This window comes from Fistularia commersonii, chromosome 12 (genome assembly GCF_037954325.1).
Source record: "Fistularia commersonii isolate RoL2024-O1a breed Wild chromosome 12, RoL_Fcom_v1.0, whole genome shotgun sequence".
NCBI classification, from domain to species: Eukaryota; Metazoa; Chordata; class Actinopteri; order Syngnathiformes; family Fistulariidae; genus Fistularia; species Fistularia commersonii.
This window is the reverse complement of record NC_141295.1, coordinates 6546572-6573077: the sequence shown is the minus strand read 5'-3', so window position 1 is coordinate 6573077 and position 26506 is coordinate 6546572. Positions and strand designations below refer to the sequence as shown.

General features: G+C 55.9%; 4 protein-coding genes across 9 annotated transcripts in view; 2 read left to right on the top strand and 2 right to left on the bottom strand.

Annotated features, from left to right (window-relative positions):
- Window positions 1-174, top strand: part of psen2 (presenilin 2) — a 4231-nt gene extending 4057 nt beyond the window's left edge. For both annotated transcript variants that reach the window (XM_086156747.1, XM_086156748.1), the window contains exon 11: window positions 1-174. This exon is cut by the window's left edge and continues 584 nt beyond it. The gene's annotated coding sequence lies outside the window, so the exon portion shown is untranslated.
- On the bottom strand, window positions 160-1253 carry dpy30 (dpy-30 histone methyltransferase complex regulatory subunit). Its single transcript, XM_086156751.1, has 5 exons — window positions 1174-1253; window positions 682-719; window positions 566-610; window positions 356-492; window positions 160-287 (listed from the first exon to the last, which is right to left on the bottom strand). The coding sequence occupies exons 1-5, from the start codon at window positions 1181-1183 to the stop codon at window positions 215-217; spliced, it is 303 nt and encodes a 100-aa protein (XP_086012877.1). The 5' UTR covers window positions 1184-1253; the 3' UTR covers window positions 160-214.
- Window positions 1254-2428: 1175 nt separating this feature from the next.
- srd5a2a (steroid-5-alpha-reductase, alpha polypeptide 2a) lies at window positions 2429-10417 on the bottom strand. Of its 2 annotated transcripts, XM_086156750.1 has the most exons (6): window positions 9812-10417; window positions 8319-8482; window positions 2990-3091; window positions 2761-2911; window positions 2588-2675; window positions 2450-2511 (listed from the first exon to the last, which is right to left on the bottom strand). In XM_086156750.1, exons 1-5 carry the CDS (start codon window positions 10129-10131, stop codon window positions 2609-2611), a joined length of 804 nt encoding a protein of 267 aa, XP_086012876.1. In that variant the 5' UTR covers window positions 10132-10417; the 3' UTR covers window positions 2450-2511; window positions 2588-2608. The 2 variants fall into 2 exon arrangements, with proteins under 2 accessions (XP_086012875.1, XP_086012876.1); XM_086156749.1 differs by having other exon boundaries at window positions 2429-2675.
- Window positions 10418-14563: 4146 nt separating this feature from the next.
- Window positions 14564-26229, top strand: LOC147228639 (mechanosensitive cation channel TMEM63B-like). Of its 4 annotated transcripts, XM_086156746.1 has the most exons (24): window positions 14564-14702; window positions 16301-16509; window positions 16588-16667; window positions 17180-17270; window positions 18139-18176; window positions 18950-19092; window positions 19611-19673; window positions 19991-20042; window positions 20156-20264; window positions 20343-20413; window positions 20520-20600; window positions 20674-20797; window positions 20918-21051; window positions 21136-21273; window positions 21349-21502; window positions 21597-21703; window positions 21788-21874; window positions 21960-22025; window positions 22096-22258; window positions 22706-22811; window positions 22893-23060; window positions 23126-23241; window positions 23311-23394; window positions 23650-26224. In XM_086156746.1, exons 2-24 carry the CDS (start codon window positions 16348-16350, stop codon window positions 23830-23832), a joined length of 2520 nt encoding a protein of 839 aa, XP_086012872.1. In that variant the 5' UTR covers window positions 14564-14702; window positions 16301-16347; the 3' UTR covers window positions 23833-26224. The 4 variants fall into 4 exon arrangements, with proteins under 4 accessions (XP_086012872.1, XP_086012870.1, XP_086012868.1 ...); XM_086156744.1 differs by lacking the exon at window positions 19611-19673 and having other exon boundaries at window positions 23650-26229; XM_086156742.1 differs by lacking the exon at window positions 19611-19673 and having other exon boundaries at window positions 23647-26229.
- Window positions 26230-26506: the final 277 nt, after the last annotated feature.

Here is a 26506-nt window from a genome sequence, read left to right as displayed (position 1 = left end):
AAACAATATCTTCAACCATGAATTCAAGCGAGAAGAGTCCCGAAGTAGCCGAAGAGTCGGGACCTTCTCGGACCCCCATGGACCCGTCCGCGAGGCCGACCCCGCTGGCGTCCCCGACCGGTCACGAGGAAGGGGATCGTTTCAGAATAAAAGACGGCGTTTTCCTTGGGGTGACATCGTTTATTTTCTTAAAAACAAGATTTTGTCCACATCTTCAGCTGCGCTCGTCGAACTGCGACTTGTTCTTCAGTAGAAATGCTGCCAGATACTCGATGGGGTTGGGCGGCCTGAGACGGCGGAGGACACGGGTTAAGAGGCTCAGCGGTCGAAGGACGGCCGGCGGCGGGCGCCTTACCTTTCCTTGGCCAGCACGGACAGGCCCTGCAGCAAGATGGGGACCACCGTCTGGTCCAGGTACGCTCGCGTGGGAAGGGCCTGGAGGTCCACCTTCTGCTTTTTCTCTCCGGAGGACTTCTCGTTCTCCACAGATCTCTGGAGGAGAGCACCCTGGGAGTCAGTCCTCTGCGCACCCGTGTCTGTCTGTCCGTCTGCCGGCCTCACTCACCTGGATGTTCTCCGTCAGGAACTCTCCGTGAGGGTTCTCCGACACCTGTCAGGGAGAGAACGCCGGTCAGGCATCGCCTCCGGCCGGGGGTCGGCGGCTCTCCCGTCGCTACTCACCGGGCCGTGCTCCATGGGCTGCTCCGCCTCGGGGTGATCTGGGGAGCGAAGCGACAAGCGGGGTCACATTAACGGACCGTGAACGTCTCGGGATGCCGGGTGATTGACAGGTGAAGCGCGGCTCCGAATCGCGGCTTGAACGGTCGGTAACGGAAGCGGACCGAGCCGGGTGGAACCGGGACCGAGCAGGGTGGAACCGGGACCGAGCGGGGGCTACCGCTCTCCGACCGCCGGCTCGACCCGCGGGGCCGCTTTCAGGAGGCGGCCCGCGGCCGGCGCTGCCCGCCAGCACCGTGAACGGCAGCCGGTTAGCTTAGCCGGTTAGCTTAGCGGCACGGCGATGAGCCGCACCCGGGAGAACCGGGCCGAGTCCGACCCGCCGACCGGCCACCGGGGCTCGAACCGGCGGACGAAGCCGACGGACCCCGACGGAGAACCGGAGCCGAAACCGCGACCGAGCGCCGAGGCGTCGGGCCGCGCCGAAGGACTTACCGTCCGCCATGTTTGTTGTCAATAGTTACGCAGCCTTTCTTCTCCGGGGCGCCGACGACGTAACTCCCTTTGTGCGTGACAAGCGCGCACGCACAGCCGCGCGCTTCCGCCTCGCCGTCCTTTCAAAATAAGAGCCTCTTCTTTCGGCCACGCATGTTTGCGTGTTTGCGTGTTTGCATGTTTGCGTGTTTGGAGGCGCAGGACCGCGTCCATCGCGGAGCCACATTTCCCGGGAGCCACGCATGGAGGTCAGTACAAATAAACCCATCAGTGTGAAGCTCCTTCTGCTCCACCAAGGACAACGTTATCCTTGACGCCGTGCAGCATGTGATGTCTCTGAGGGGGGTTTGACTGCATCGATGAGGAAGCCAAGAAGCCGTGATGTTAGCATGATGCCGCCCGGGTCACGGCTGCTTCTCTGGTGCAACAGGAGGGAGGAACCGCCTGGGATTCTCTTTCGGAGGAGCTCGATGCTGAGATGGCGTCCGGCGGTCCAGGAGGACCGTCTGAAGCGAAGGCTCGGCCGTCCGTCGGCGACCTCTCTCCCGCCCTCTCTGAAGGACCGAGCCCGTCTTCGCCGGTCTGTCCGGCCTCTTCCCGTCTGTTGCCGAGACCGCTCCGGGAAGAACAGCCGACCCGCCTCGAGGGGTCCGAGTCCGCTCCGACCTTCCCTGGACAGCAGCCGCACGGTCCGGTCGTCTCCTGGGAGGCCGACCGTCGCCGCGGGCTCCCGGATCAGACCTCTGAAGCGATGGTTGCGGCCGTCAGAGGACACCCGGGGGTGCAAGAGGGTGAGCTGCGGGAGAAGCAGCCGCGGTGCCCCGACCGCGAGCGAGCATGAAGACGTGCACTCGCAGGCCATCGCACGGTGAAGGACTGCCTTCAAGAGCCACTCTGCTGAGCTCCAGCCTGACCTGCGGGCGGATCACGGCATCATCCATGCCGACATGGAGGTCCGTGGTGGCCTCAACCGATGCCGGTGATGCTGCGGGGGGGCGGGCGAGACGATGAGGCCACCTGTCCGTCGCCCCTGAGGTCTTTAAGGCGTGAGGTCTTCCTGCTGTGGATCCTCAGCCTCACCCGGTATGGAGATAGCTCCAGGTCTGAGGAGGCCAGACCTGGAGCTCCTTTGTCCTTGAGAAGTTTTAGATGGGAAATGATGAACGGCATTTTGAAATTAGTTTCTAATCCGGGAGAAGGTCCGAGCAGCAGCGCCACACACAAGAGAACGGAAGAACCAGAAAACACGCAAACCTTCAGTTGAGCAAAAACAGTGGCCCTTTATTTCCTCTCAGCGCCTCTTCCTGAAGTGTCTGAAGACCAGCGGGGACATCACTCCTGCAAAGGAAAGCCATGAAAGTAGACTCTTTATCCAGTCAGGTGTTTCCTCATATTTCTACACGAGGAGCCGGACCTCCAGGGTGAGTCTTTCCGGTCAGAGGAGGAAGGGAATGAGGGCCTTCCTGGAGGCGGGATAGTCCTGGAACCTCTGGTGATAATCTCTGCGGGGCAGACAGCCGACGGAACGGTGAGGACGGCCAGGACGGCCAGGACGGCGGTCGCGCGGCGTGATGCGGCGGTCCCTACCTGTGGTGGTGGAGGGCTCGGGGCCCGACAGAGCAGGCGGTGAAGACGGCGAAGGCGAAGGCAGGGAACGTCCCGGCGGCCAAGGCGTAGCCGAACCACTCCAGGATCTCGCCGAAGAAGTTGGCCCCGGAGACCAACTCGAACATCCCACCTGGGAGACAAGATGGCCGGCGTCACGGACCGGAAACGGGAGAGCGGCGGCGAACCCAGAGGGGCGGAACCACCGTACCGCGGGGGATCCGGTACCGGACCTCGCCGGGCCGCCGCAGCCGGATCAGGATCTGGTCGCTATGGATGTTGATGGCCAGGCCCACGACAAACACCAGGAACCCTGAAAACAGCAAGTAAACACGCAAGAGGTTGACAAACGGGAAGTAGCTGCCGGACGTGACGGAGAGGAGCTTCTACGGAGACGACCAGTTACTGCGCAAACTCCCTTCTTTTCCAAGGATAAAGAAACACGGCTAAAAGAAGCCGAAGCAACTGGAGCGGCCAACTTTTGGCCAACTACAGAACACGACCGTCTCCGCTGTCATCTGAAAGGTCAACGAAAGAGCGGACAAAATGGACGAAGCGGTCCAGCGTAACGCGGCTCACATTGCAGGTCTGGAAAAGTCACTGGACTTTTGTCAAAACAAAACGCATGCGAGGAGCTCCAGGAGAAACAGAATGAGCCGGAGCGGCAGATGAACGAGTGGGAACGCCGCTCCACGGCCTCCCAGAAGAAGGCGGCGCAGCTCGGGAGTGTCTGGGCTGCGCTTCCTGTCACAGAGGCTGATTGGGTGAAGAAGAGCACGGAACTGGAAGGAGGACTCAACCGGCCGCTGCGTCCTGTGTTCATCAGGTCCACGTCCAGAACGGCCAGAGATGTTCTGTGTAAAGGCTCACAGGTGCACACGGACCTGAAGGACAACCATCCACGCTTCAGAGACGACCCGACGCCGGCGCCGGAGAGGGCCGATGAAGCCTAGTCTGTGGGAGGAAGGCCGTTCCTTCATGGAGGAGAACTTCAATAATACCGCAGTTTTTATGCAGCTCGTGATGGAGGGATCAGACAATGGATTCGTGCAGGAACTCCTTCTCCTGCCGTGGGAGCTCACAGTCAAGCAAGCAAAGGAAAGATTGTTCAAAGATCATATACTTTGTCTTGTTTGAGTCACTGATGTCTGTAAATGTCGGGGCCATCGGGAACTCGCTGAAAAGAATGCGTTACCTCCGCACTGCCTAAACAAAGGTCCAGCCTTTTCTCATCTTCGGGCGTCTTCATGCCTCTGAGGCAGACGTCTCCTTCTGGAAGAGTCAACGGAAAGATCTGCGGCGTTCACATGGCAGTAACAGGTCAGCGGGACGAGACGTACGCGCTCTCACGATATAATGTACGGTAATATATATGCCTCCGACAATTAACAAAACAACAACACTCTATTTTCAACGATGGAAGGTGAAAAGAATCAACTGTTGGCGCCCAGGTCTTACGGGGAGGGGCTCCGTGGACAGACGGCCCCCAAAAAACAAAGCAGTGAATGAATCCAACAACGACTGCAGTAGAACGGACCTCGGTGACACCTGGAGACAGAAAAACCCAAACCCAAAAATGTACAGCCGGTCAAATCAGGACACATCTCAGCAGAGCAGTCTTCTGGTTGATCTCCTCAGACACTGAAAACCTTGATTTATCCCCAGGGACAACTGGGGGGCAACAGGGGGCGCAGCATCAAATTGTGAACATCAGTAAATGTATGGCTGAATATATATATATATATATATATATATATATGATATAGGTAGAATAAATACTGCACAGAGGTGTTCAAATTGTGCCATTGGTCAGAGACTCTGCATTGATAGAAACAAACGCCACGAGCGCCATGACACCTGCAAGGCGATGAGGGGTTTGCAGGGAAGCTGAGAACGGAGGTCGACCTTCTCCTCTGGGTCTTCCAGGGGGGCAGCAGAGCCTACCGCCGCTGGAAGGCCGGGTAAGACTGATCTGTTATTTTGGAGCAGACCAGGCTTTTCCTGCCATGTTGGGTGATGGGATGGAAGGAGAAGGTCATTACCTTCTTAATGAAGGCAAAATAGCACAGAATCGGTCCTGATAGAGCCCGCGGTGTTTACACAACACCGAGCTGGTAGGCTTAAGGACAACTTGGCTTCGTACAAACGCGGATCTGATTGAGATTATTGGAAACTTGAGTAAACACTATGACAAAATAAAGCATTTAAAAAAGAAACATTAAGTACTGGAGAAAAGCTAACACCCTAAATAAGTTTGGAAAGTGCTGGGAATGAATGAAACTTGAGACCAGAGAATCTTTCGAACTAAATGAGAAAATGAATCCCAAATCATTGGAAAAACAATGACACTATCATAAAATGGAGATCCTTCTGCGCTGGAGTTGGGACATGTGGCAGCTTTAAGACTCGAGCGACTCAAAATCTGTCAAGAAAAGCCAGAGGTGCCTTTATGGGGTCCAGGAGGAAAGGGTTTGAACATTATTTGGAAAAAAAGGAAGAATGAGTGAAACTCAAAGTGAATGAGCAGAAACCTGGAGACCCAGAACGCGTCTCCCAGCATGTGGGTGGGTTTTTGAAAAGGATATTAAAAGTATTCATGAAGACTTCACATTATTCTGCGATCGAAAGACTGATTTAGACAAAGTTGACAAGTGTATTAGTCCCCCGAAAGACCACGAGTGTCGCTACTGATGAGCTGACCGATGAATTTATAAACCTTTCAGGAGGAGTTTGGACCCGTTTCTGGTGGGTGCATTTGAAGAAGCCGTGGAGAAAGAGGATTGAGCACCAACCTTTCGTCAAGGCCTCATTAAACTCATCCCTACACGGAAAAACCCTATTTAATATTGAGAATCTGAGACCGATGAGTCTCTTAAACACCGATGGCAAAACAACTGCGATGAGCTTTTATCCAAAAGATTGAAGCTGGGATTAGAAGACACGATCCACGAAGAAATATATGCGATAACATTTATTTGGTTTTTGATACCAATATGCATTAGACGAGTTTTGTTTCATATTGTCATTGATAAATCATGAATTTACGTTGAAAACTAAACCGTTTTGGTTTTTGAGCGCAGTGCCGACGCTTTCTAAGCTTTGCTCCGGCTCTGCGGGTCTGGATCGGAGTCCGACGTCAGTCCTGGCATCAGACAAGGATCCCCACTTAACCCCTTTTTCTTCATTCTAGTCACTAAAAGGATGGCGACCAAATCAAAACAGGATTATTTCATGGCATACAGGCGGTAGGAAGAGAATGTACATGCTCACAACCCGCAGACGATACCACCTTGTTTGTATCCGAAAAGCAAGAGGTGGACAAAGCGGTCGAGCGCAAAGAAAAGTATCAGGACTAAAAATGAACTTCAATAAGTCGGTGTTATTCCCACTGAGGGACGTTGGAGAGAAGTGGTGTTCCTGTTCGGGTTAAGTCACCTGTCTGAGGATACACTCGGAGAAAAATTTAAAATCTCGCAACGACTTAAACTCTGACGCAAACGTGGAAGACGTGGTCGGTGAGGATCTCCCGGCGAACGGTCCGGTTCCGCTGGAACGGCCACGCTCTTCCTGCGTCCTTACGAAGCGCCCGAGAAGATCGTATCACCTTCACAGGGAGGAAGAAGCGCCGCTATCTTGGAAAAGAGGTCTTATGTAACACGAGACAGAACGGGGGTGTGGAGACTCGCAGCTTTGAAACATGAAATTATATATTCAAAATGAAATGGTTGACCAAACTAATGAATGAAGAAGATAATATTTGGAATGGTTTCACGACATTCATTTTTAACGCAAATTCATGTTAAAATGTGATTATAATCCTGTTGAACTACCATGCAAAATGAGCAGATGTTGACAAGCACGCTCTGCTGGCAAGGAAGATGTTGTACAAACATCATTTTTCACCCACAAATGATTACCTTTGGAATAAGAGGAGCGCTCAGTAGAAACAGAAATGGTAATATAATACAAGCTGTGTCGACCGCAGCATCATTCAAGTTTCACAGCTCATGAAGGCTAATGGTCAGTCGGTAGAGGAAGAATTTATAGCCTCTTCATCAAGCACTACCCTACTGATTGCACTTCCAGATCAAGAGGACAAAGGCAGAGCAGAGGACAAAGTGGTGGAGGCTGAAAAGAGAGGAGTGTTGTATGGGTTTCAGAGTGGAGTTGAGAAAGGCTCTGGGTGGTCAGGGTGAGCTTCCTTATGACTGGACAACTACAGCTAATGTAATCAGGGACAGAGGCGGGACAGTACTTGGTGTATCATCGGGAAGGAAAGTGGATATAGAGACTTGGTGGTGGAAGGAGGAAGTGCAGGAGTATAAACAGAGAAAGCGGTTAGCAAAGAAGAAGTTGGATACTGAAAGGACTGAAGAGTAGACAGAAGTACAGGGAGATGCGGCGAAAGGTAAAGATAGAGGTAGCAAAGGCAAAACAAAGGGCGTACGATGACTTGTATGCTTGTATGGACAGTAAGGAGGGAGAGATTGATCCGTACAGGTTGGCGAAACGGAGATTAAGATGCGATTAAGGATAGAGAGGGAAATGTATTGACAGATGCTGGAAGAGTGATGGGAAGATGGAAAGAGTGCTTTGAAGAGCTGATGAATGTGGAAAATGAAAGAGAGACAAGGGTAGAAGAGGGGACTATTGTAGACCACAAAGTAGCACAAATTAGTAAAAGTGAAGTGAGGAAGGCATTGAAGAGGATGAAGAGTGGAAAAGCAGTTGGTCCTGATGATATACCTGTGGAGGTGTGGAAGTGTCTAGGAGAGGCAGCGGTAGATTTTCTGACTAGATTATTCAACAGGATCTTAGAGAGCGAGAAGATGCCTGAAGAATGGAGACAAAGTGTGATGGCTATTTTTAAGAATAAAGGGGATGTGCAGAATTGTGGCAACTATAGCGGGATAAAGTTGATGAGCCATACAATGAAGTTATGGGAAAGAGTAGTGGAAACTAGACTGAGAGCAGAAGTCAGCATTTGTGAACAGCAGAATGCCTTCATGCCTAGGAAGAGTACCTCATATGCAGTATTTGCTTTGAGAATGCTAATAGGAAAGTACAGAGAAGGCCAGAGGGAGCTGCATTGTGTTTTTGTGACCTAGAAAAAGCATATGACAGGGTGCCAAGAGAGGAGCTCTGGTATTGTATGAGGAAGTCTGGAGTGGCAGAGAAGTATGTTAGACTGGTGCAGGACATGTATGCTCGCTGTGAGACACTGGTACGGTGTGCTGTAGGGGTAACAGAGAAGTTCAAGGTGGAGGTGGGACTCCATCAGGGATCAGCTCTGAGCCCCTTCTTGTTCGCAATGGTGATGGACAGGCTGACAGATGAGGTTAGACAGGAATCCCCATGGACCATGATGTTTGCGGATGACATTGTGATCTGTAGTGAGAGCAGGGAACAGGTAGAGGAAAGTCTGGAGAGGCAGGGGTATGCGCTAGAAAGGAGATATATGTGCGTGAATGAGAGGAACCCAGGTGGAACGGTGAGGCAACAGGGAGTGGAGATCAAGAAGGTGAAGGATTTCAAATGACCTGCTGCCAGGCGGGCATGGGTGGTCCAGGTTGGGGGGAAGTGGGCGCAGTGCAGCAGGTGGTGACCCTGCAGGAACCCGTTCCCCGTGCAGAAGATGGCGGCGTAGATGACGATGCTCACCGGGACCGGACTGCCTCGGGACATGAAGCTGTAGACCAGGCTCCTGCACAACAGTGACATCACTTCCTGTCACATGACCAGAGTTATGCTGGAGCCCTTGGAAGTACTTCATAGTACAGTTACAGTTGACTTCTACTGCTTGGGTACTTTGGTTGAGTTTAAAGCACTAGTCTACTTTGTGTGTGTGTGTGTGTGTGTGTGTGTGTGTGTGTGTGTGTGTGTGTGTGTGTGTGCTTGTCTATCACTGTGTGCGTATGTGCGTGTGTGTGTGTGTGTGTGTGTGTGTATGCTTATTTTTCAATGTCTGTGTGTGTATGCTTGTCTATGAACGAGTGTGTGTGTGTGTGTGTGTGTGTGTGTGCGCTTGTGTGTGTGTGTGTGTGTGTGTGCGCGTGTGTGTGTATGTGTGTGTATGCTTTTCTATCAATGTGTGTGTGTGTGTGTTTATTCTTATCTCTCAATGTGTGTGTGTGTGGGGGGGGTGCGTGTGCATGTATGTGTGTGTATGCTTATCTATCAATGTGTGTTTGGTATGCTAATTTCTCAAGGTGTGTGCGATGGAGAGAGTTGACTTGCTGTGGCGACCCCTGACGGGGAAAGACGAAAGAAGAAGAATTTCTCAAGGTGTGTACATGTGTGTGTGTGTGTGTGTGTGTGTGTGTGTGTGTGTATGTGGTTGTGTGTATGTGTATGCATGCTTGTCTATCATGTGTCTGTGTTTGTATGTGTGTGTGTTTGTGTGTGTGTATGCATGTTTGTCTCCCAATGTGTGGTTGTGTGTGTGTGTGTGTGTGTGTGTGTGTGTGTGTGTGTGTGTGTGTGTGTATCTATGTTTGTCTCCCAATGTGTGTGTGTGTGTGTGTGTGTGTGTCTGTGTGTGTGTGGGGGGGTGTGGGTGTAATTATGTATGCATGTCTATAAATGTGTGTGTGTGTTTATTCTTGTCTATCAATGTGTGTGTGTGTGTGTGTGTGTGTGTGTGTGTTTGTATATTTGTCTCCAAATGTGTGTGTGGATGTGTGTGTGGCTGTTTGTTTCTGTGTGTGTGGGTATGTATATTTGTGTCCCAATGTGTGTGTGTGTGTGTGTGTGTGTTTGTGTGTGTGTGTGTGTGTGTGTGTGTGTGTGTGGTTGTGTGTGTGTGTGTGCTCGCTAGCTGCTAAGCTACTTCCCGGTCGTCAGTCGCCCCCTGGCGGTAGAAGTACTTGAGCACCTCCGGATACTTTCAAATACTCGCGTACTCTCACAGCAGAGTCCGTTCCCGAGTATCCGAGTACTTCGCCCCGCTCCAGTGCAGTACTGCACCACGTCACTGCAGTACGAGCAGTACCGGTGCGAGTACTCGTACTTGCAGTCGTATTCGTACTCGTACCTGTGCAGGTAGTGCAGCACGAAGGTGCACAGCAGCAGTGTCCTCCCGGTCCCGCTCCCGGTCCCGGTCCCGCTCCCGGTCCCGGTCCCGGTCCCGGGTGTCTCCGGCTCGGGCTCCAGGCGCAGCAGCAGCAGCAGCGGCAGCAGGACGGCCGGCACCTCCTGCAGGAACCAGGCCAGGCGGGCGGGGAGGCGGCGGCCGCCGGCCGGAGCGTAGCGGCCGTACGGCGTCTGAGACCGGGACTGGCTCAGCGCGAAGGCGGCCGAGCCCGCCAGCAGCGAGCAGCTCAGGGCCCACACGACCGGGGACAGGCACTCCATCCGGGGACAGGCGGTCCTTCCGGGGACAAGCAGTCCTTCTGGGGACAAGCGGTCCTTTTGGGGACAAGCAGTCCTTCCGTGGGACAAGCAGTCCTTCCGTGGACCAGCAGTCCTTCCGTGGACCAGCAGTCCTTCTGGGGACCAGCAGTCCTTCCGTGGACCAGCAGTCCTTCTGGGGACAAGCAGTCCTTCCTCGACACACTCCGCATCTGACACGGCGGCGGGCGGAGGGAGGAATGCACAAACGCGCGCACAAAAACACGCACTCAGTCACATATTCAAAAAACACACACCGACGCAAATTCACACACGCACACGCGGCGCTCTGTCTTTCAGGTGACGCAGACCGTAACTGACGCCAACTCACGCCCGCGCACACACACTCCCGGGCCACCAGCAGGATATAGCTGACATGTTCCCTGTCAGGCAGGTGGAGAATGAAGATATTGTTGTTAGATCTTATCCAGTTGTTAGTTTGCAGGTATCTTGCAGGCTGGTCTGTGAGATGCCATCAGCTGGAGGCGTCCAGGGTTGATGTTGCAGAGCCTCAGGAGTTCTTGTGTCTCCTTCTCCGGCCCGCCGGCCCGCCGAGAGTTGCATGGTTGTCCGTAGAGCACCTGCACGGGAGGCCACAAACAGGCGTGCAAATGGCAACCGGGCGTCGGTGCCTGTCGGCCAGAGCCGCTTCCGTGCTGATGGCGCTCGCCGCAGTCAGAATGTCCGTGTGGGGGATCCCGTCTGCCCGGGAGGATTTTTTGGAGACATCTAATGTGGAACATTCCCAAGCTGTTTATATGGCGTCTGTGTGGAGTCCATGATTCAGGAAGGAGGGGCGGCTGATTTCCAAGCTGTCATCAAAAATGTTTTTTCAGCCGAAAGCTGACGAGGTTTTGTTGATCCGGCGGTGTATATCACGCTCCAGAGAACGGTCTGCGGAGAGTCTGGAGACCAAGTAGGTGAACCGGTGGACAAAGTGGACTCCCATTGATGTGGAAGCTAGCGGGCGAGGGGGATTTGGCGCAGAATTAAACTGTGACTTCAGTTTTTTGGGCGTTGACTTGGAGACCAAAAGGTCGGTCCGGTGCTGAGATGGTGTCCAGAGGGTGCTGCATGGAGTCTGGGCTGCGTGCCAGGACAGCGCACTCATCTGCGTTCTGGAGCTTGTGGATCCAGCGGGTCGACGTCCTTCCGTGAGCCCGGAGCCGTCGGATGTTGAAGGGACAACCGTCGAGGCGCTATTTTACACCGTCTTTGGGCTGCGGGGCGCCGCGGAACGATCGGGTGATTGGCGAGAGGAAGAGGTTGAAGAGCACCGGCGCCGGATCACGACCTCGCTTCACCTCGACATGGACCTCGAAAGGCTCCGCCTGGAGGCCTCCCGGGACAATCCGGCTTGCATGCCATCGTGCATCGTTGCAGGATGGAGAGGGACTTTGCTGCCACACCAAGTTTGCAGAGTTGTTTCCTGAGCATGTTACGGTTTATGAAGGCAACAAAGAGGTCTCTGCGCTGCTCTGCTTTTCTTAAGTAGCAAAGATCACATCCGCTGTGGATTCCGGAGGCCGCGCTGCGTTTCAGGGAGAGAACATTCTGAAATGAACTCCACCGGCTGGAAAAGCATCATCCTTTTTAAAGTGTGAAGAACAAGACCTTGTAGGAAGTAACCCGACCTTTGGGTCAAAGGTCGTAAAATGCGTCCCGGCGGGTGTCCAGAGAGGGTGAACCATCCTTGCGGGGTGAGATTCATCCTGGCCCAGGATATCTCCTGAGTGTGTTTCCTAACTTTAAATAAACCATTCATTGCTGATCAGTTCCTGACCGTTGTGACGTTTTTCCCTGAAGGAAATCATGGAAGTCGCTTCTAAGTAGGAGTTTGTCTGTGGATGAGATTCTCTGGATGACGGCATCAAGATTTCTGGAGAAATCTTCTTTTTACGCTGATCTCTGCGCACAGAGTGGCTGCACAGGTGCACCGGCGAGAGGGCGAAGCGTTTCTCGGTAAGAGGAAAACGCCACGTCACGAGCCGCCAGTCCTGGCTGAGGAACCAAGGAGGAGGAGGAGTTCCATCCCGTGAAGATCTGGAGAGAGGGTTCGCCAAGACAGACTTCTACTAAATGTGACAGAGAGCTTCTGGGTGGAGGTGGGTCTTCGTCGGGGAGCACCTTCTTGTTGGTGATGGACAGGCTGACAGTTGAAGGTAGACAGAAGTCTCCAGGTGGAGGAACATCTAGAGAGGTGGGGCCAAGCCATGGAGAGGCGAGGAATGATGGTCAACACAGAAGACACACGTGTGATTGAGAGGAACCTGAGAGGAACGTCGAAGCTACGGGCAGTGGAGATGAAGACGGTGGAGGAGTTGAAGTATGTAGGGTCAACAGTCCAGAGTCACGGAGGAGGTGCAGAAGAGCTGGAGAAACACAGTCAAGAAGGTTGGACCGGCTGCAGAAAAGTGTCAAAGGTGATAGAAGAGATCGGCCAGAAGGAAAGGAAAGGTGGAGGAGAAGAGCAGCCATGGTGTCTGCTTTGGAGAAGAAGAGCAAAGATGGAGGCAGATCTGAAGGTTCTCCTTTGCAGTGAAGAGGATGAAGTCCATCAGAGGGACAGCACAAGGTATCTCCATGTTCTGGAGCTGAAGGCCCACTGACATGGTTGGACGTGGACAGAGGAGGGACGGAGAAGATCTGGGGAGAAGGATGCTGAGGTTGGAGCTGGTCTGGAGGAAGACCTGAGAGGAGGTGCGTGGATGGAGAGGAGGAGGACATCAGGAGGCTGCGACAGAGGAGAGGCTTGATGGAGGCAGGTGATTGGCTGAGGGCTGATGGAGGCAGGCGACTGGCTGAGGGCTGATGGAGGCAGGCGATTGGCTGAAGGTTTTTTTTTCATTATTACTTTGAATACTTGAGGCATGATTGTGATTTTAATTATTATTTCATTGGTTATTGATTATTTCAACAAAAGAGTGACACAGTGGCACAGCGGTTTTCCTCCTCCCAGCCAGAAGGTCCCTGCTTGGATTCCCACAAGAAGCCTTTCTGTGTGGAGTCTCCATGTTCTCCCTGTGTCTGCATGGGGTTCATCAGGGTTCTCCAGGCTCTTACACAATCCAGACGCATGCAGGAGGATCACTGGGACAATTTCGCAGGTGTGGGAGTGGGACTGAATGCTTTTCTTCGTCTATCACTCACCATCTTGTCTCTTATTGTGAAGAAACTCCAGGTGAGGACTCTTATTGTGAAGGCTCTTATTGTGCAGGGACTTCCGGCGAAGGCTCTTATTGTGAAGGTTGTTAATATGAAGCCATTTCCGGTAGCAGCTCTTATTGTGAAGGCTCTTATTGTGCAGCCACTTCCGGTTCAGGCGCTCATTGGGAAACAACTTCCGGTTGCGGCTGTTCTTGAGAAGGCTGTTATTTTGCACTCACTTCCGGTTGGTGCTCCTATTGTGAAGGCTGCTATTTGTGAGACACTTCCGGCTTGGGCTTTTATTGTGAAGGCTTTCATTATGAAGCCATTTCCGGTTGGTCGTCTTATTGTGAAGGCTGTTATTGTGCGGCCACTTCCGGTTGGTGCTCTTATTGTGAAGGCTGTTATTGTGCACTCGCTTCCGGTTGGTGCTCTTATTGTGAAGGCTGTTATTATGAAGCCATTTCCGGTTGGTCGTCTTATTGTGTAGGCTGTTATTGTGCGGCCACTTCCAGTTGGTGCTCTTATTCTGAAGGCTGTTATTGTACACTCGCTTCCGGTTGGTGCTCTTATTGTGAAGGCTGTTATTATGAAGCCATTTCCGGTTGGTCGTCTTATTGTGAAGGCTGTTATTGTGCGGCCACTTCCAGTTGGTGCTCTTATTGTGAAGGCAATTATTGTGCACTCGCTTCCGGTTGGTGCTCTTATTGTGAAGGCTGTTATTGTGCACTCGCTTCCGGTTGGTGCTCTTATTGTGAAGGCTGTTATTGTGCACTCGCGTCCGGTTGGTGCCCTTATTGTGAAGGCTGTTATTGTACACTCGCTTCCGGTTGGTGCTCCTATTGTGAAGGCTGCTATTTGTGAGACACTTCCGGCTTGGGCTTTTATTATGAAGCCATTTCCGGTTGGCCGTCTTATTGTGAAGGCTGTTATTGTGCGGCCACTTCCAGTTGGTGCTCTTATTGTGAAGGCTGATATTGTGAAGGCACTTCCGGTTGGTGCCCTTATTGTGAAGGTTGTTATTGTGCCGCCACTTCCGGTTCTGGCGCTCATTGTGAAGGCGCGCCCCCTGCCGGCGCCTTTGCGCAGCAGCAGCGTCAGTCGTCGTGCGGCGCAGCGGCTCCGCGCAGCTTCTCCTCCCGCGGCTCTATATTCCTGCAGCCGGCGGACGGATCCGAGCGGCCGGCGGAGGGACTCGCTCAGGCGGCGGAGCGGCGGAAGGCCCGGCGGACCGAATCACCGCGTCGGTGCGGAGGATGGCGGCGGCGGCGGCGGCGCTGCGGCAGGACGCGGCCCGCACGGCGTGGGATCTGTGAGGATTTAACGCAGCGGGTTTTGTCTGCGGCGGCGACGGGGAGGAACCGGAGGCTCGGGAGGACCGGAGAAAGGTAATCGGCTTCATCCACCCTTCATCCCGGATCCGCGCTCCAAATCTCGACGCTCCGTCCGACCGGCGAGCGGCGGCGGCGGCGGGCAGGCCGCTGCAGGCGGCGGCCTGTTCCCGGTCAGCATCCAGCCAGCCTCCGGTGTGTGTGTGTGTGTGTGTGTGTGTGTGTGTGTGTGTGTGTGTGTGTGTGTGTCGTTATATAATGTGTGCGCAGAGGACACCCGTCCTCCGGTCCTCCGGATGCTGCAGGTGCAGCGGATCATCGGGGATCCGTCGCACCTTCGTCTGCGCCGGTAACGGAGCCGGTAAATAATTCACCACGCCGGCACCGCGTCTGACGTCATCGCTGGTGACGCGCGTCCGCACATTTGGGTCAAATGTATGGCGTCGCCCGTGGAGGCCCACGGACACAAACACGGGCCTGTCAAGAGTCCCGGATGGACGCCGTGATCGTGATCGGGCTGCTTTACAGGGAAGGTGTCTCCTGCACCTGAAGGAACACACACACACACACACACGCACACACACACACTCACACGCGAAAACATGAGAAATAGTGACTCAGCACATTTCTCAAGAATTTAAACGTCAAAACGGTGAATTTGTCCTTTTTAAAATAAAAGAGCTTCGTGCGTCGCTCCTTATCAGAGCCGGCCGCTATCTGACCGCCGCAGACCACCCGTCCTTATCGCCGCGAACCCTGTGACCTCTGACCCTCGCCCGTGCTGTCGCGCACGTTCGGGAGGCCGCTCGTCGGGGTCGGGCGGCAAAAGTACTCCTCTGTTGGTTTGGCAGTCGCCATGGATACCGCCATCAGTCGCACGTGACCTCGGTCTTCGGAACTTTGTTTAAAACCTCCGTCAGTAACGACTAAAGTGTTGGATAGAAATTGACCTCCGGCCGCCGCGGTCCGATCGGCGTGTCCCGTATCCTAGCGACAGACGGCCGAAAAGTCAAGCGACAAAGTGGGCGGAGCCTGAACTCACTCGCCGGTTCCCGGCGTGCCTGATGGTACGCCGTGCTGGAGTGTCCCGACTGGCACCGGCGTTCTGGGATGATTCAATGTCCACCGGTGCCGGTCGACACGCGGCGGCGGGTTAAGGCTCCGCCCCCTCCGTCTGATTGGAGGCCGAGCTGAAGTGGAATCAAAATGTGGAAACAGCAAGTGGGTCGTAACCAGTTACCATGGCGACGGGAATGTCACGGGACACAGAATCCATAGAGCGGTGTTTCAGAAGGTCAAAGGTCACGAGGAGAGGTCTGAAGTTTCATCCAAGAATGACGCCGTGATCATTTGCGAACCTGAGTGTGTGTGTGTGTGTGCGCATGTGTGTGTGTGTGTGAGTGTGTCCTGGGCGAGTCGGGGTTCTGGCGGCAGCTCAACCCAAACAACAAAACCCAGGTCTGGTGAGAGCAGCGTCTTAGCGCCCCCTCTGGCCAGAGCTGGTGCTGGAGGTCCTGGAGGTCCTGGAGGTCCTGGAGGTCCTGGAAAGCGGCCGTCGGTCCCGATGTTTTCTTCTTCTGTGGTCGTGCGTGGCGACGGCACGTCTCCCGTCTTCTGATCCGTCCGAGTAACGCGGCCGTGTCGCCCGCCCTCAGGGTCTCGCCATGTCGCACTGAGCGCGCTCCGAGCGCTGACCGTTACCATGGCGTCGCAGGACGGCGGCCAGGGATGTGGCATCAACGACAACTGCTCGACCCAGTACAAGGCCTACTGCTACTCGGCCCGGATCCGCAGCACGGTGCTGCAGGGGCTGCCCTTCGGCGGCGTGCCCACCGTCCTCGCCCTGGACTTCATGTGCTTCCTGGTGAGGCGGGCGGGGGGGCGACGTCATCCGGGAAGCGCCGTTTTACCTTTTTTAAAACAAAATCCCCTTGTTCTTCAGGTCCTGCTCTTTGTCTTTTCCATCCTGCGGAAGGTGGCGTGGGATTACGGCCGCCTGGCGCTCGTCACCGACGCCGACAGGTAACGACCGCGCCTCCTCCGTGAGCCGGCCTTCTGCGAGGTCAGGGGTCGCCAGGGCTCCGCTCAGGACCCCTTTGGGGCGCCGCCCGGCGGGTTGGGCGGCGCCCAGAGCTCAGCCTCTCACATGGTTAAAACAACACGGACGGTCAGCGAGTGAAGGCGCGTGTGTGTGTGTGTGTGTGTGTGTGTGACTTTCTGTCAGCACATAAAGTATTGAAGCTAACAGTTGTTTTCATTTTGAACGTTGATTCAGCCGAAGACGAGACAGAGATAACTATGAACCTGTGAAAAGGTAACGTGTGTGTGTGTGTGTGTGTGTGTGTGTGTGTGTGTGTGTGTGTGTGTGTGTGTGTGTGTGTTGTTAACCCAGTGACGTGCTAGCTTGCAAGCGACCGCCACAGCGCCACCTAGCCCATTTGACCTTGACGTGTTCTTAGACGTGGGTGTCTCTTAGCTCCGCCTCCAGAAGGGGTCAGAGGTCATGTATCTGAGCCTCCTGTCTGTCTCTGCAGCGTTGCCTCGGCGATGCACTCCGAGACCCCCGACCGCTACGAACGCCTGACCTCCGTTTCGAGCTCCGTCGACTTTGACCAACGAGACAACGTAAGCGTTCTTCATCACTTCCTGTTTTCTTTGCGAGCCCGCATGAGGGTCGGCCGATCGTCCCGCGTTAGCTTGACGCGTTAGCTTCCCCGGCTCCCCGCCGACACGAGTCCGTCAACACCGACGTCCTCTCGCGTTAGCCTTCGGAATTAGCCTCCTCCCTTAGCGTCTGCTGTGTTAGCCTCCTGTTAGCATCCGTGGCTACACCAGTTTGGCGCTCTAGCGCCCCCTGGCGGCTCCGTGGGCGCAGCGGGAAAGTGCGGCGTCACCGTCCCTGTGACGGCTCGGCAGCTTCCCACTTTAATCCATCACCTGCTGCCGCCGCCGATAATCCACTTTAAACGGCAGCCGCCTCCGAGGAGGAGGTCAGCCCGGAGGCTCCGCCCCCTCATCGCTGACCTCTGACCTTTAAAGCCGTCGCCAGCGGGACTTCGGGAGGGAAAGAAGTCCACCGGAAACATGCTACAGATGCAAAATCAGAGCCGGGATGAAGAAGGAAGCAAACTTCGGACGTGTTCGGGGTCCAGCATCAAATACAGGATTCCAAATATCTGCATCACGATTTAATCTTCAACGGTTTTGGTTTTATTTATTTCTCTGATGGAAAGAAGAGCCGCCCCGCGAGACTTTCGGTCGCCCGAAGAAATCGGAGAATTCCGAGGCGCCCCGAAACCCGCCACGTCCGAAGACAGGAACCGGAGGAGATGCTCCTCTCTGGACCACCGGGGTCCCGGGCGGGTTCTGGTCCGGTGCCAGCCTCCCCCGGTCGCTCTGATGAAAATCCAGACCAGAGGGCGGACGCGGCTCGGCTGTCGGGAAGCTTGTTCATCGGAAGGTGGTTTCTAACGCTCTGCTCTTTGACCTCCAGGGTTTCTGCTCCTGGTTGACGGCCATCTTCAGGATAAAGTGAGTGTCTTCTCCCGCCTGAAGGATGTGACGGATGTCGCCTTCACGTGCTAATCATGTAGCGCGAGCTCCAATCCAGCGCAGAACGGCGTCGGCGTCGCACGTCCCGGACACAAACCGACCCTCTGCCGCTGCTCGTTCAGCTCCAGTTTGTATTTGCGGCGCAGGAGTCCGATCCCAACGCACACGCTCGGATTCCCTCCTGGCCGCTCGACGCAGCCTGCGGCTCACGGCTCGTCCGTGATGGAGCATGCATTATTATTATTATTATGGATGTAGCCGTGCGCTTTACTGCAAGCTAGCGCTCCATTATTATTATTGTATTGTCGATATCACGATACCGTGGGATCGCGTCCGGCACATGCCACGCATCCACGGTGAAGCTGACTGGTGGGTCAGGCGTTGGATCGAGAGGAAACGCCGCCCGGCTACAGTTGGGGTCCAGAAGTCACGCTAGCGTGTTAGCCAAGACGAGCGTTCCATTCGAGCGCTCGTACGTCACGTTAGCTAAGCGTGACATCATAAGGCTCAGTACGGATCGGTGAGCGGCGCAAAGATGGCGAGGTATTGAAGCCTTGACCGGCTCCGCCCGCAGAAGGTGGAAGGTCACAAGTAGCGGGAGCAGCGTTAGCGTCAGAAACGGTTTGCGCCAGAAACGGTTAGCGTCAGAAACGGTTTGCGCCAGAAACGGTTAGCGTCAGAAACGTTTAGCGTCAGAAACGGTTAGCGTCAGAAACGGCGTGAGCTCGTGTCATGTGACCCTCTCGTCACAGGGACGAGGAGATCCGGGAGAAATGCGGCGAGGACGCCGTGCACTACTTGTCCTTCCAGCGTCACATCATCGGCCTGCTGGTCGTCATCGGCGTCCTGTCCGTCGGCATCGTCCTGCCCGTCAACTTCTCCGGAGACCTGCTGGGTAAGAACCAATCGAGCCGTCGAGCCACGGGAACGCCGACGTTCTTCTCAGGTCGTCTTCGCCGAGGCGAGATTCCATGAAGGGCTCGCGGCAGCAGCATGTCGCTAGCCAGAGTAGCCAGGTGGCTCTTAAGACGGGCTGCAGGTCCACAAATCAGCCATCTTCTAGTGCAAGCAGGTGTTTATTTATGTCATGTTTATGGTTATCATTATTACTAGCAGTAGTGGTATCAGGTTTTATTCTTCTTATTATTACTAGTATTAGTGGTAGTGTTATGTTTTATTCTTCTTGTTATTACTGGGTCCCATGTGACCCCGCCAGAGGAGTGGCGTTCTCTTCTTCTGCTGGCGTCGGCAGAAGATCGCTGTCACGGCCCTGCAGGACGGGAATGGAAGCAGCATTGGGGGCTGCTCATCATCATGGTGATGGTGATGGTGATGGGAGAATCAGAAGAGGAGTGTGTGTGTGTGTGTGTGTGTGTGTGAGCAGAAGTGAACCGTGTTCTCGTCTGGTTTTAGTCCGAATCATGAGCACAGACATGTTTCTAAGCCAAGGACCCCCCGGACCTCCGTCCAGAGAAGGTAACCGCGAACCCCGAGCCCCCGTGTTTGCCGTCTGGTGGTAGAACCCGGTTCTGGAGTCGCTAGTTGGAGTCCCTCCGCGTCCAGGTTAGGCGGCGCGGGTCCTGGAAGCTTCCGCTTTGGGTCGCGCTCGCCGTGACCTTCGGGAACGCTCTCCCTCCCCGGAGAACGGCCCAAACAGGAAGTGCAGACCTGCCGTCGTAGCTTGTAGCGCCGGTGTCCTTGTGGATTCCCGTGGTCGGGTGAACGGACGGACGGACGGACGGACGGACGGACGGATGAAGATGAAAAACAAACTTTTCTTCTCTTGACCGCAGAAAATAACGCCTACAGCTTCGGACGCACCACCATCGCCAACCTGAAGTCCGAGTGAGTCCCCGGCCTCGGATTGGCCGATCGCGAGCCAATCGAGATATGGCTCTGAATGTTCCACCAATCAGACGAGACCTCCCGGTCACATGGGCTTTGTGCTTTGTCTTCAGGACCAGCCTGCTTTGGCTGCACACCTCCTTCGCCTTCATTTACCTGCTGCTGACCGTCTACAGCATGAGGAGACACACCTCCAAGATGCACTACAAGGAGGATGACCTGGTGACACACACACACACACACACACACACACTGCACTGAAAGGCGAAGGTGCATTAAACCCAGTTTTGCATCTTGCAGGTAAAACGCACCTTGTTCATAAACGGGATCTCCAAGTATGCAGAAGAAAGTCAGATCAAGCAGCACTTTGAGTGAGTCCACGCTCCGCCGCCACTTCCTGTGACCTCAATGCTGCTGACCGAGCCTCTCCCTGGTGTGTGTGTGTGTGTGTGTGTGTGTGTGTGTGTGTGTGCGTAGGCTGGCGTACGAGAACTGTAAGGTCCTGGAGGCTCGGATCTGCTACAACGTGGCCAAGTTGATGGCGCTGAACGCCGAGAGGTGAGGTGCAACATCTGGGCGAGGCCTTCTCTCTGCGGCGCCGTGTTCACGGCTCCGCCTCCACGCCTGACAGGAAGAAGACGGAGCGCAGCAAGAAGTTCTTCACCGACTTGATGGCCAAGGAGCACGTGCCCACCATGATCAACCCCAAGCCCTGCGGACACCTTTGCTGCTGCGCCATCACCGGCTGCGAGGAGGTAACGCTCACCTGACCCCAGGGCCGCCTCTCACACACACATACACACACAGTGCCTCACAGGTGTGTGTGTGTGTGTGTGTGTGTGTGTGTGTGTGTGTGTGTTTGCGTACACATGCAGGAGGAGGCGGTGAGTTTCTACACCAAGCGTGAGGCCAAGCTGAAGGACGAGTACCACAAGGAGAAGGAGAAGGTCCACACCAAGCCTCTCGGCATGGCCTTCGTCACCTTCCAGAACGAGGCCATGACGGCGATGTAAGTCCGCTCGCCGTCGGCTGTAACATCGGCGTCCGCCGCTCTCCGTCGGGCCGCAGTAACGCCGTCCTCTCGGCCTCCCAGGATCCTGAAGGACTTCAACGCCTGCCAGGTCCAGGGGTGTAACTGCCGCCTGGAGCCGCGATCCTCGCAGTTCAGCGACGTCCTCCACGTCCACAGCTGGAGCGTGTCCTACGCTCCCGACCCCCAGAACGTGCGCTGGTACGCGCGCCGGCCGAGCCGCCGCCCTCTTCTTGAGGAGCGTCCGGAAGCTGACGGCGTGTCCGGTTTCCGCAGGGAGCATCTGTCCCTGGGCGGCGTGTCCTGGTGGATCCGCTGCTTCGTCATCAACTGCAGCCTCTTCCTCCTGCTCTTCTTCCTCACCACGCCCGCCATCATCATCTCCACCATGGACAAATTCAACGTGACCAAGCCGGTGGAGTACCTCAACGTAGGGCGCCGGACCCCGGGCCCGCCCGGGCCCCGATCCTCCTTGGGCGGCGGTGTCGTCGTCGTCGTCTCACGGGTGTGTGTTGTGTGAACAGAACCCCATCGTGACGCAGTTCTTCCCCACCCTCCTGCTGTGGGCCTTCTCCGCCCTGCTGCCCACCATCGTCTACTACTCGGCCTTCTTCGAGGCTCACTGGACCAGGTAACCTCCGGCGTGTGCCGCTTCTGCGCGGGGGTCGTCCTCCGCCGGACCGGCCTAACGCCGTCGTTGTGCCGCCGAGCGCAGGTCGGGAGAGAATCGCACCACCATGCACAAGTGCTACACCTTCCTGATCTTCATGGTCCTGCTGCTGCCGTCGCTCGGACTCAGCAGGTAAACGCCGTCGTTTCCGCCTCCGGACGGGCGCCGCCGTCCGAGCCGACCCGTCGCTGACCCGTCGCCGTCCTCTGCCCCGCAGCCTGGACGTGTTCTTCCGCTGGCTCTTCGACAAGAAGTTCCTGGCCGACGCCACCATCAGATTCGAGTGAGTGAAGCTCCGGAGGTCGGCCGCCGGTCGGCGAGCTCCGCTGACGCTCTGGCTCTCCTCGGTCCAGGTGCGTGTTCCTGCCGGATAACGGCGCCTTCTTCGTCAACTACGTGATCGCCTCGGCGTTCATCGGGAACGCCATGGACCTGCTGCGGATCCCGGGTCTGCTCATGTACATGATCCGGCTCTGCCTGGCCCGATCGGCCGCCGACCGCCGTAACGTCAAGAGGGTGAGACGCTCGAGTCGCGTCGGGGTCACGGTCGCCGGACGGTCCCAGAACCTGCTTGGTACCACTGGCACCTGACGGGTCGCCTGCAGGCCTGCAGGGTCTGCTGGGTTTGATGGCCTGACCAGATGGATGATGGATGGATAGAGGGATGGATGGATGGATGGATGGATGATGGATGGATGGAGGAACGGATGGATGGATGGAGGAACAGATGGATGGATGGATGATGGATGGATGGAGGAACAGATGGATGGATGGATGGAGGAACGGATAGATGGATGGAGGAACAGATGGATGGATGGATGATTGATGGATGGATGGATGATGGATGGATGGATGGAGGAACAGATGGATGGATGGATGCTCGATGGTCCCCGAGGAACCCGCCGGCTTCCCGCAGGCCATGTGACCTCACGCCCGGAGCGTCCGTGTGCTTGATTCTTGCAGCATCAAGCCTACGAGTTCCAGTTCGGGGCGGCGTACGCCTGGATGATGAACGTCTTCACGGTGGTCATGGCCTACAGCATCACCTGCCCGCTCATCGTTCCCTTCGGTAGGTGCCGGCCTCGGACGCCGCGGCCCCCGAGGACCGCGAGGGCTCACGGGCGTGGCTTCTTGTCTCGCGCCCCTCCAGGTCTGATGTACATGCTGCTCAAGCACCTGGTGGACAGGTACAACATGTATTACGCCTATTTGCCCTCCAAGCTGGACAAGAAGATCCACTCCGGAGCCGTCACCCAGGTGGTGGCGGCGCCCATCCTCTGCCTGTTCTGGCTGCTCTTCTTCTCCACCGTACGGACAGGTAAGCCGTCCTCCTCGCCCGCATCTTCCGGAAGGCGATTCACGCTAACTGTGAACGCGGGGCAGGTTTCCAGACGCCGACGTCCTTGTTCACCCTGGTGGTTTTGATCGTCACCATCGTGGTGTGCCTGTCGCACGTCTGCTTCGGACACTTCAAGTACCTCAGCGCTCACAACTACAAAGTACGTGCGCTTCGCCGTCGTCGCCGCGGTAGCGTGACCCCGCGTTCTAACGCCTCCGCCGTGTCTCAGATCGACACCAAGGAGACGGACGTGGACGCCGTGGAGAACGGCCGCCCGGCCCGGCCCTCGTCGTCCCCCACCACCAAGTCTCAGGTGAGCCGACCGCCGGCGCGCGCGCTCTCGCCCGGAAGACGAGCGAACGTCTCCGAATCCGAGGCGAGACCAGCGGAGTGCGGACGGGGGTTTGGTTCCGGAAAGGTTCCTCCAGGGCTCGTTCGCAGAAGATCCGGCTCAGGCTGGAAATTTAGCGAACCCTCCCTGGAGCGGGTCGGCAGAAGGGGGGCGGAGATGTCGGGGTGCTCCGTGAGGTTACCGGCTAACGTGCTGTGGCGCGGTGTCGTCCAGCAGCAGCAGATGTACATCGCCCAGGTGCTCCAGGATCCCAACTCGGACGAGCCGGGCGGCTGCAGCGGCGAGGAGGACCGGGGCTCGTCCCAGGACGAGGAGATGCTCAACGGCGGCAACAGCATTAACGAGGCGGATTTCCAGTCAGGGGAGGACAGTCTGATCGCCAACGAGGTCCACCAGTAGCCGGGGGTGGAGCTAAAGGGAGGGGGCGGAGCCAGCTGGCGGTAGTCACGCTCCTCACAAACGCACATACGGTGACACGGCTGGCTCCTCGCCCTCCCCGCTGGAAGACTCGACCCTGACCTTTGACCCTGGCAGCAGGTCTGTGGAAGTTGGTGTATATAGCCAGGCGGCCAAACATCTTTGTTTTTTCTTTTTTTTTTTTTCCACGGTGGGGGCGGGGCTTCATCATTCGTGCCTGGGCGACGTTTTCTCCATTCGCACTCGTCTCTTGACTCTGACCCCGGAGAGGGCGGCCGCCGGCGGAGGGCCGGGGACCCGAGCTGAACGCCACCCGCCGCCCACCACCTCGTAGTACTAGAAGCTTCACGCGCACCGTTTCCCGTTCGCTACTTTCCCGTGGACTCGGACTTTTCTCGTCATCCGGACGTTTTTCCTTTCGCGCCGCCAAATGTCCTCTGCATGCTTCAGATGGCGACCCTCGTCGCTGAGCCTCCACCGCTGAAGAAGGAGCCGTGCGCGGCAGGCGGACCGCGCTCAAAGGGAATGTCCGACCGTCCGCGAACACGTACGACCCTCGGGACTCTTGAAGGGAACTTTCTTTCCGTGTGTTCTGGCACCGCGGCTCGGAGAACCTGATCTGCGTCGGGACGCAGCAAAGTCTTTGGTAGCTAATGGCTAACAGCTTCTGGAACCCGTTGTCTTTTCTGTACTTCGGTGATCTTTTTTTTTTCCTCTTTATTTTTCTTTTTTTTTTTCTTTTTTTCGCTTGACAGGTAAAAGGTCAGAAGCAAGATTGACTTGATCGGCAGAGGTACACCTTAAGCCTAGCTTAGCTTAGCACAAGCAGCGGAATCTGCCAGCGTAGCTTAGCACAAGGACTGGACACAGGGTGAAGACGTGCTACTCGGTGCCGCTATATCAACTTGTTTTAGCATTAATGGCTGGCTAGCGCATTCGTGTCCCGAGCTCGTGTGCATGTGAGCAGTTCAGTCACCAGCTACTGTCTTTCACCAGCAAGCACAAAGTTCAACTGTGAACCCAAACGTATCCCGACGATGTGATGTTTCCTGCTTCCTGTCTTTATGCAAGCTAGGCTAACCATACTAAGCTAGGCTAACCGAGGTGGCTCGGACGCCGAACGAAGGTCGAACCGATGACGCGTCTCTTCTTCGCCAGAGGTTCGGAAGGAAACGGGCCCGCCGCGGGTCGACCTCTTTCTGGGGACGCCGAGGGTGGCGTGCCGCTCCTTCACGTAGCCGCGACCTCGTCGTCCCGTCGGCGCGGCGTTTCCCTCATTTGGGTTTTCTTTTCATTGAAAATGTGGTCGGACTCGTCTCCGTGCGTGTCTTCGGCCGCCATCTTTGGACGAGATCTCGAGTCGTACGTCGGTGACCTGGTCAGAGCGACCCGCACCGACCTGACGACGAGCCCCCGCCAAACATGTTGGATGGCTCCCTTCGATCGTCTGAATGAGGCCGCGGCCGGTCGGTTGAGGAACCCCTTAATCCACAGCATTAAGATGATTCACCTCGGTAAAGTCGGGTCCACGTCCTCGGCCGAGGACGCGCCGCGCCTCCGCTCGGCTTCGCGGGCCTAGAGTTACAACCCGGAAGTCACGGCTCGCCGTCTTCTCTCTGGTCCTACCGACCGAGGAAGGCAAGAGGTGAGGGAAGATGTTACCTGTCAGGTCTACATCTGTGTGTGTGTGAAACAGCTGGACTTTGAAACCTGTAGCAACAGAGGCCTGAACGCCTGGAGGATCTGGTCGGTCCCCGGAGGTCTTGATGGGTCTCCGGGGGTTTTCGGGAGCCCTCCGGAGGCTCCTGGAAGTCCTCTGGGGTTGCGGGGAGAGGGCTCTGAGGCCCAGTGTGTGTCAGGGCTTCCCCGGAGGTCTGTGGTCCAGCATGGCTTACGTGCAGGAGACCCGGACGGCGGCGCCTGTGGGGTGAATGGGCCCGGCTCTCGTCCTGGATGGAGGTCTTCAAACCTGGAGGTTACAACAGCGGAGAAGGCGTCTGTTTCCCTGCGGCGGCCTGATGTGGTGAGGAGAAGGAGGTTCTCCCGTGTTTGGTGTCCATCTGTCACTGGATGGCGAAGGATGGTAGCTAGTTAGAGACGTGGGGCGGAGCGGAGAGCCGCCGCCGCCGCCGTCACTTCCAGATGTTTCCGTGTCTGAATCATTTCTGCTCCCCGGTTTGTGACGTTGTTGACGTAGAAGAAGACGTGTGTGTAAAATAAATGAAGAGTGTAAATATGGCGACGGCGGCGGCGGCACGGCGACCACCACGCCCCCCCACCTTTAAGTTATTGCCGTGACTCTTATTTATTTAATTTGTTGTACAGTGAAACTTTGTCCTATTTATGTTTCTTGATCAATAAAGTTGGCTCTCATCTCTCCTTCGTCTTCCTCATTGGTAGCACCTCCTGTTTCCATGGAGACAGAAATTCCCTCCAGTATGGAGACGATGTCTTTCGCGCCATCGGACGGTTCAGGGGTCAGCGCCGCCTCTGACCTCTGACCCCTCACAGGTGGAGGCATGGACGCCTGTCACATCGGTGACCTGGCTCCTCGGCGTCCGCCCCCCCGAAAAGCTTCATGACCTTGAATCCAAGGGAACGCCGAGCGTCTCGACGGTATCGCTTTTGCGGATTCCCCGGGAGCCTGTTGGGGAAT

What these genes read in the sequence shown, in the direction of transcription:
- srd5a2a (XM_086156749.1), bottom strand. Translation starts at nt 10,131, where the DNA reads ATGGAGTGCCTGTCCCCGGTCGTGTGGGCCCTGAGCTGCTCGCTGCTG. An exon ending in GTGCTGCACTACCTGCACAG is followed by an intron (nt 8,483 to 9,811) that starts GTACGAGTACGA and finishes ACTGTTGTGCAG; the next exon opens with GAGCCTGGTCTACAGCTTCA. An exon ending in CCGGTACCGGATCCCCCGCG is followed by an intron (nt 2,912 to 2,989) that starts GTACGGTGGTTC and finishes CTTGTCTCCCAG; the next exon opens with GTGGGATGTTCGAGTTGGTC.
- LOC147228639 (XM_086156746.1), top strand. Translation starts at nt 16,348, where the DNA reads ATGGCGTCGCAGGACGGCGGCCAGGGATGTGGCATCAACGACAACTGC. An exon ending in ACTTTGACCAACGAGACAAC is followed by an intron (nt 17,271 to 18,138) that starts GTAAGCGTTCTT and finishes TTTGACCTCCAG; the next exon opens with GGTTTCTGCTCCTGGTTGAC. An exon ending in AACGAGGCCATGACGGCGAT is followed by an intron (nt 21,052 to 21,135) that starts GTAAGTCCGCTC and finishes TCGGCCTCCCAG; the next exon opens with GATCCTGAAGGACTTCAACG.
- dpy30 (XM_086156751.1), bottom strand. An exon ending in AGCCCATGGAGCACGGCCCG is followed by an intron (nt 611 to 681) that starts GTGAGTAGCGAC and finishes TCTCCCTGACAG; the next exon opens with GTGTCGGAGAACCCTCACGG. An exon ending in TCCGTGCTGGCCAAGGAAAG is followed by an intron (nt 288 to 355) that starts GTAAGGCGCCCG and finishes CCGCCGTCTCAG; the next exon opens with GCCGCCCAACCCCATCGAGT.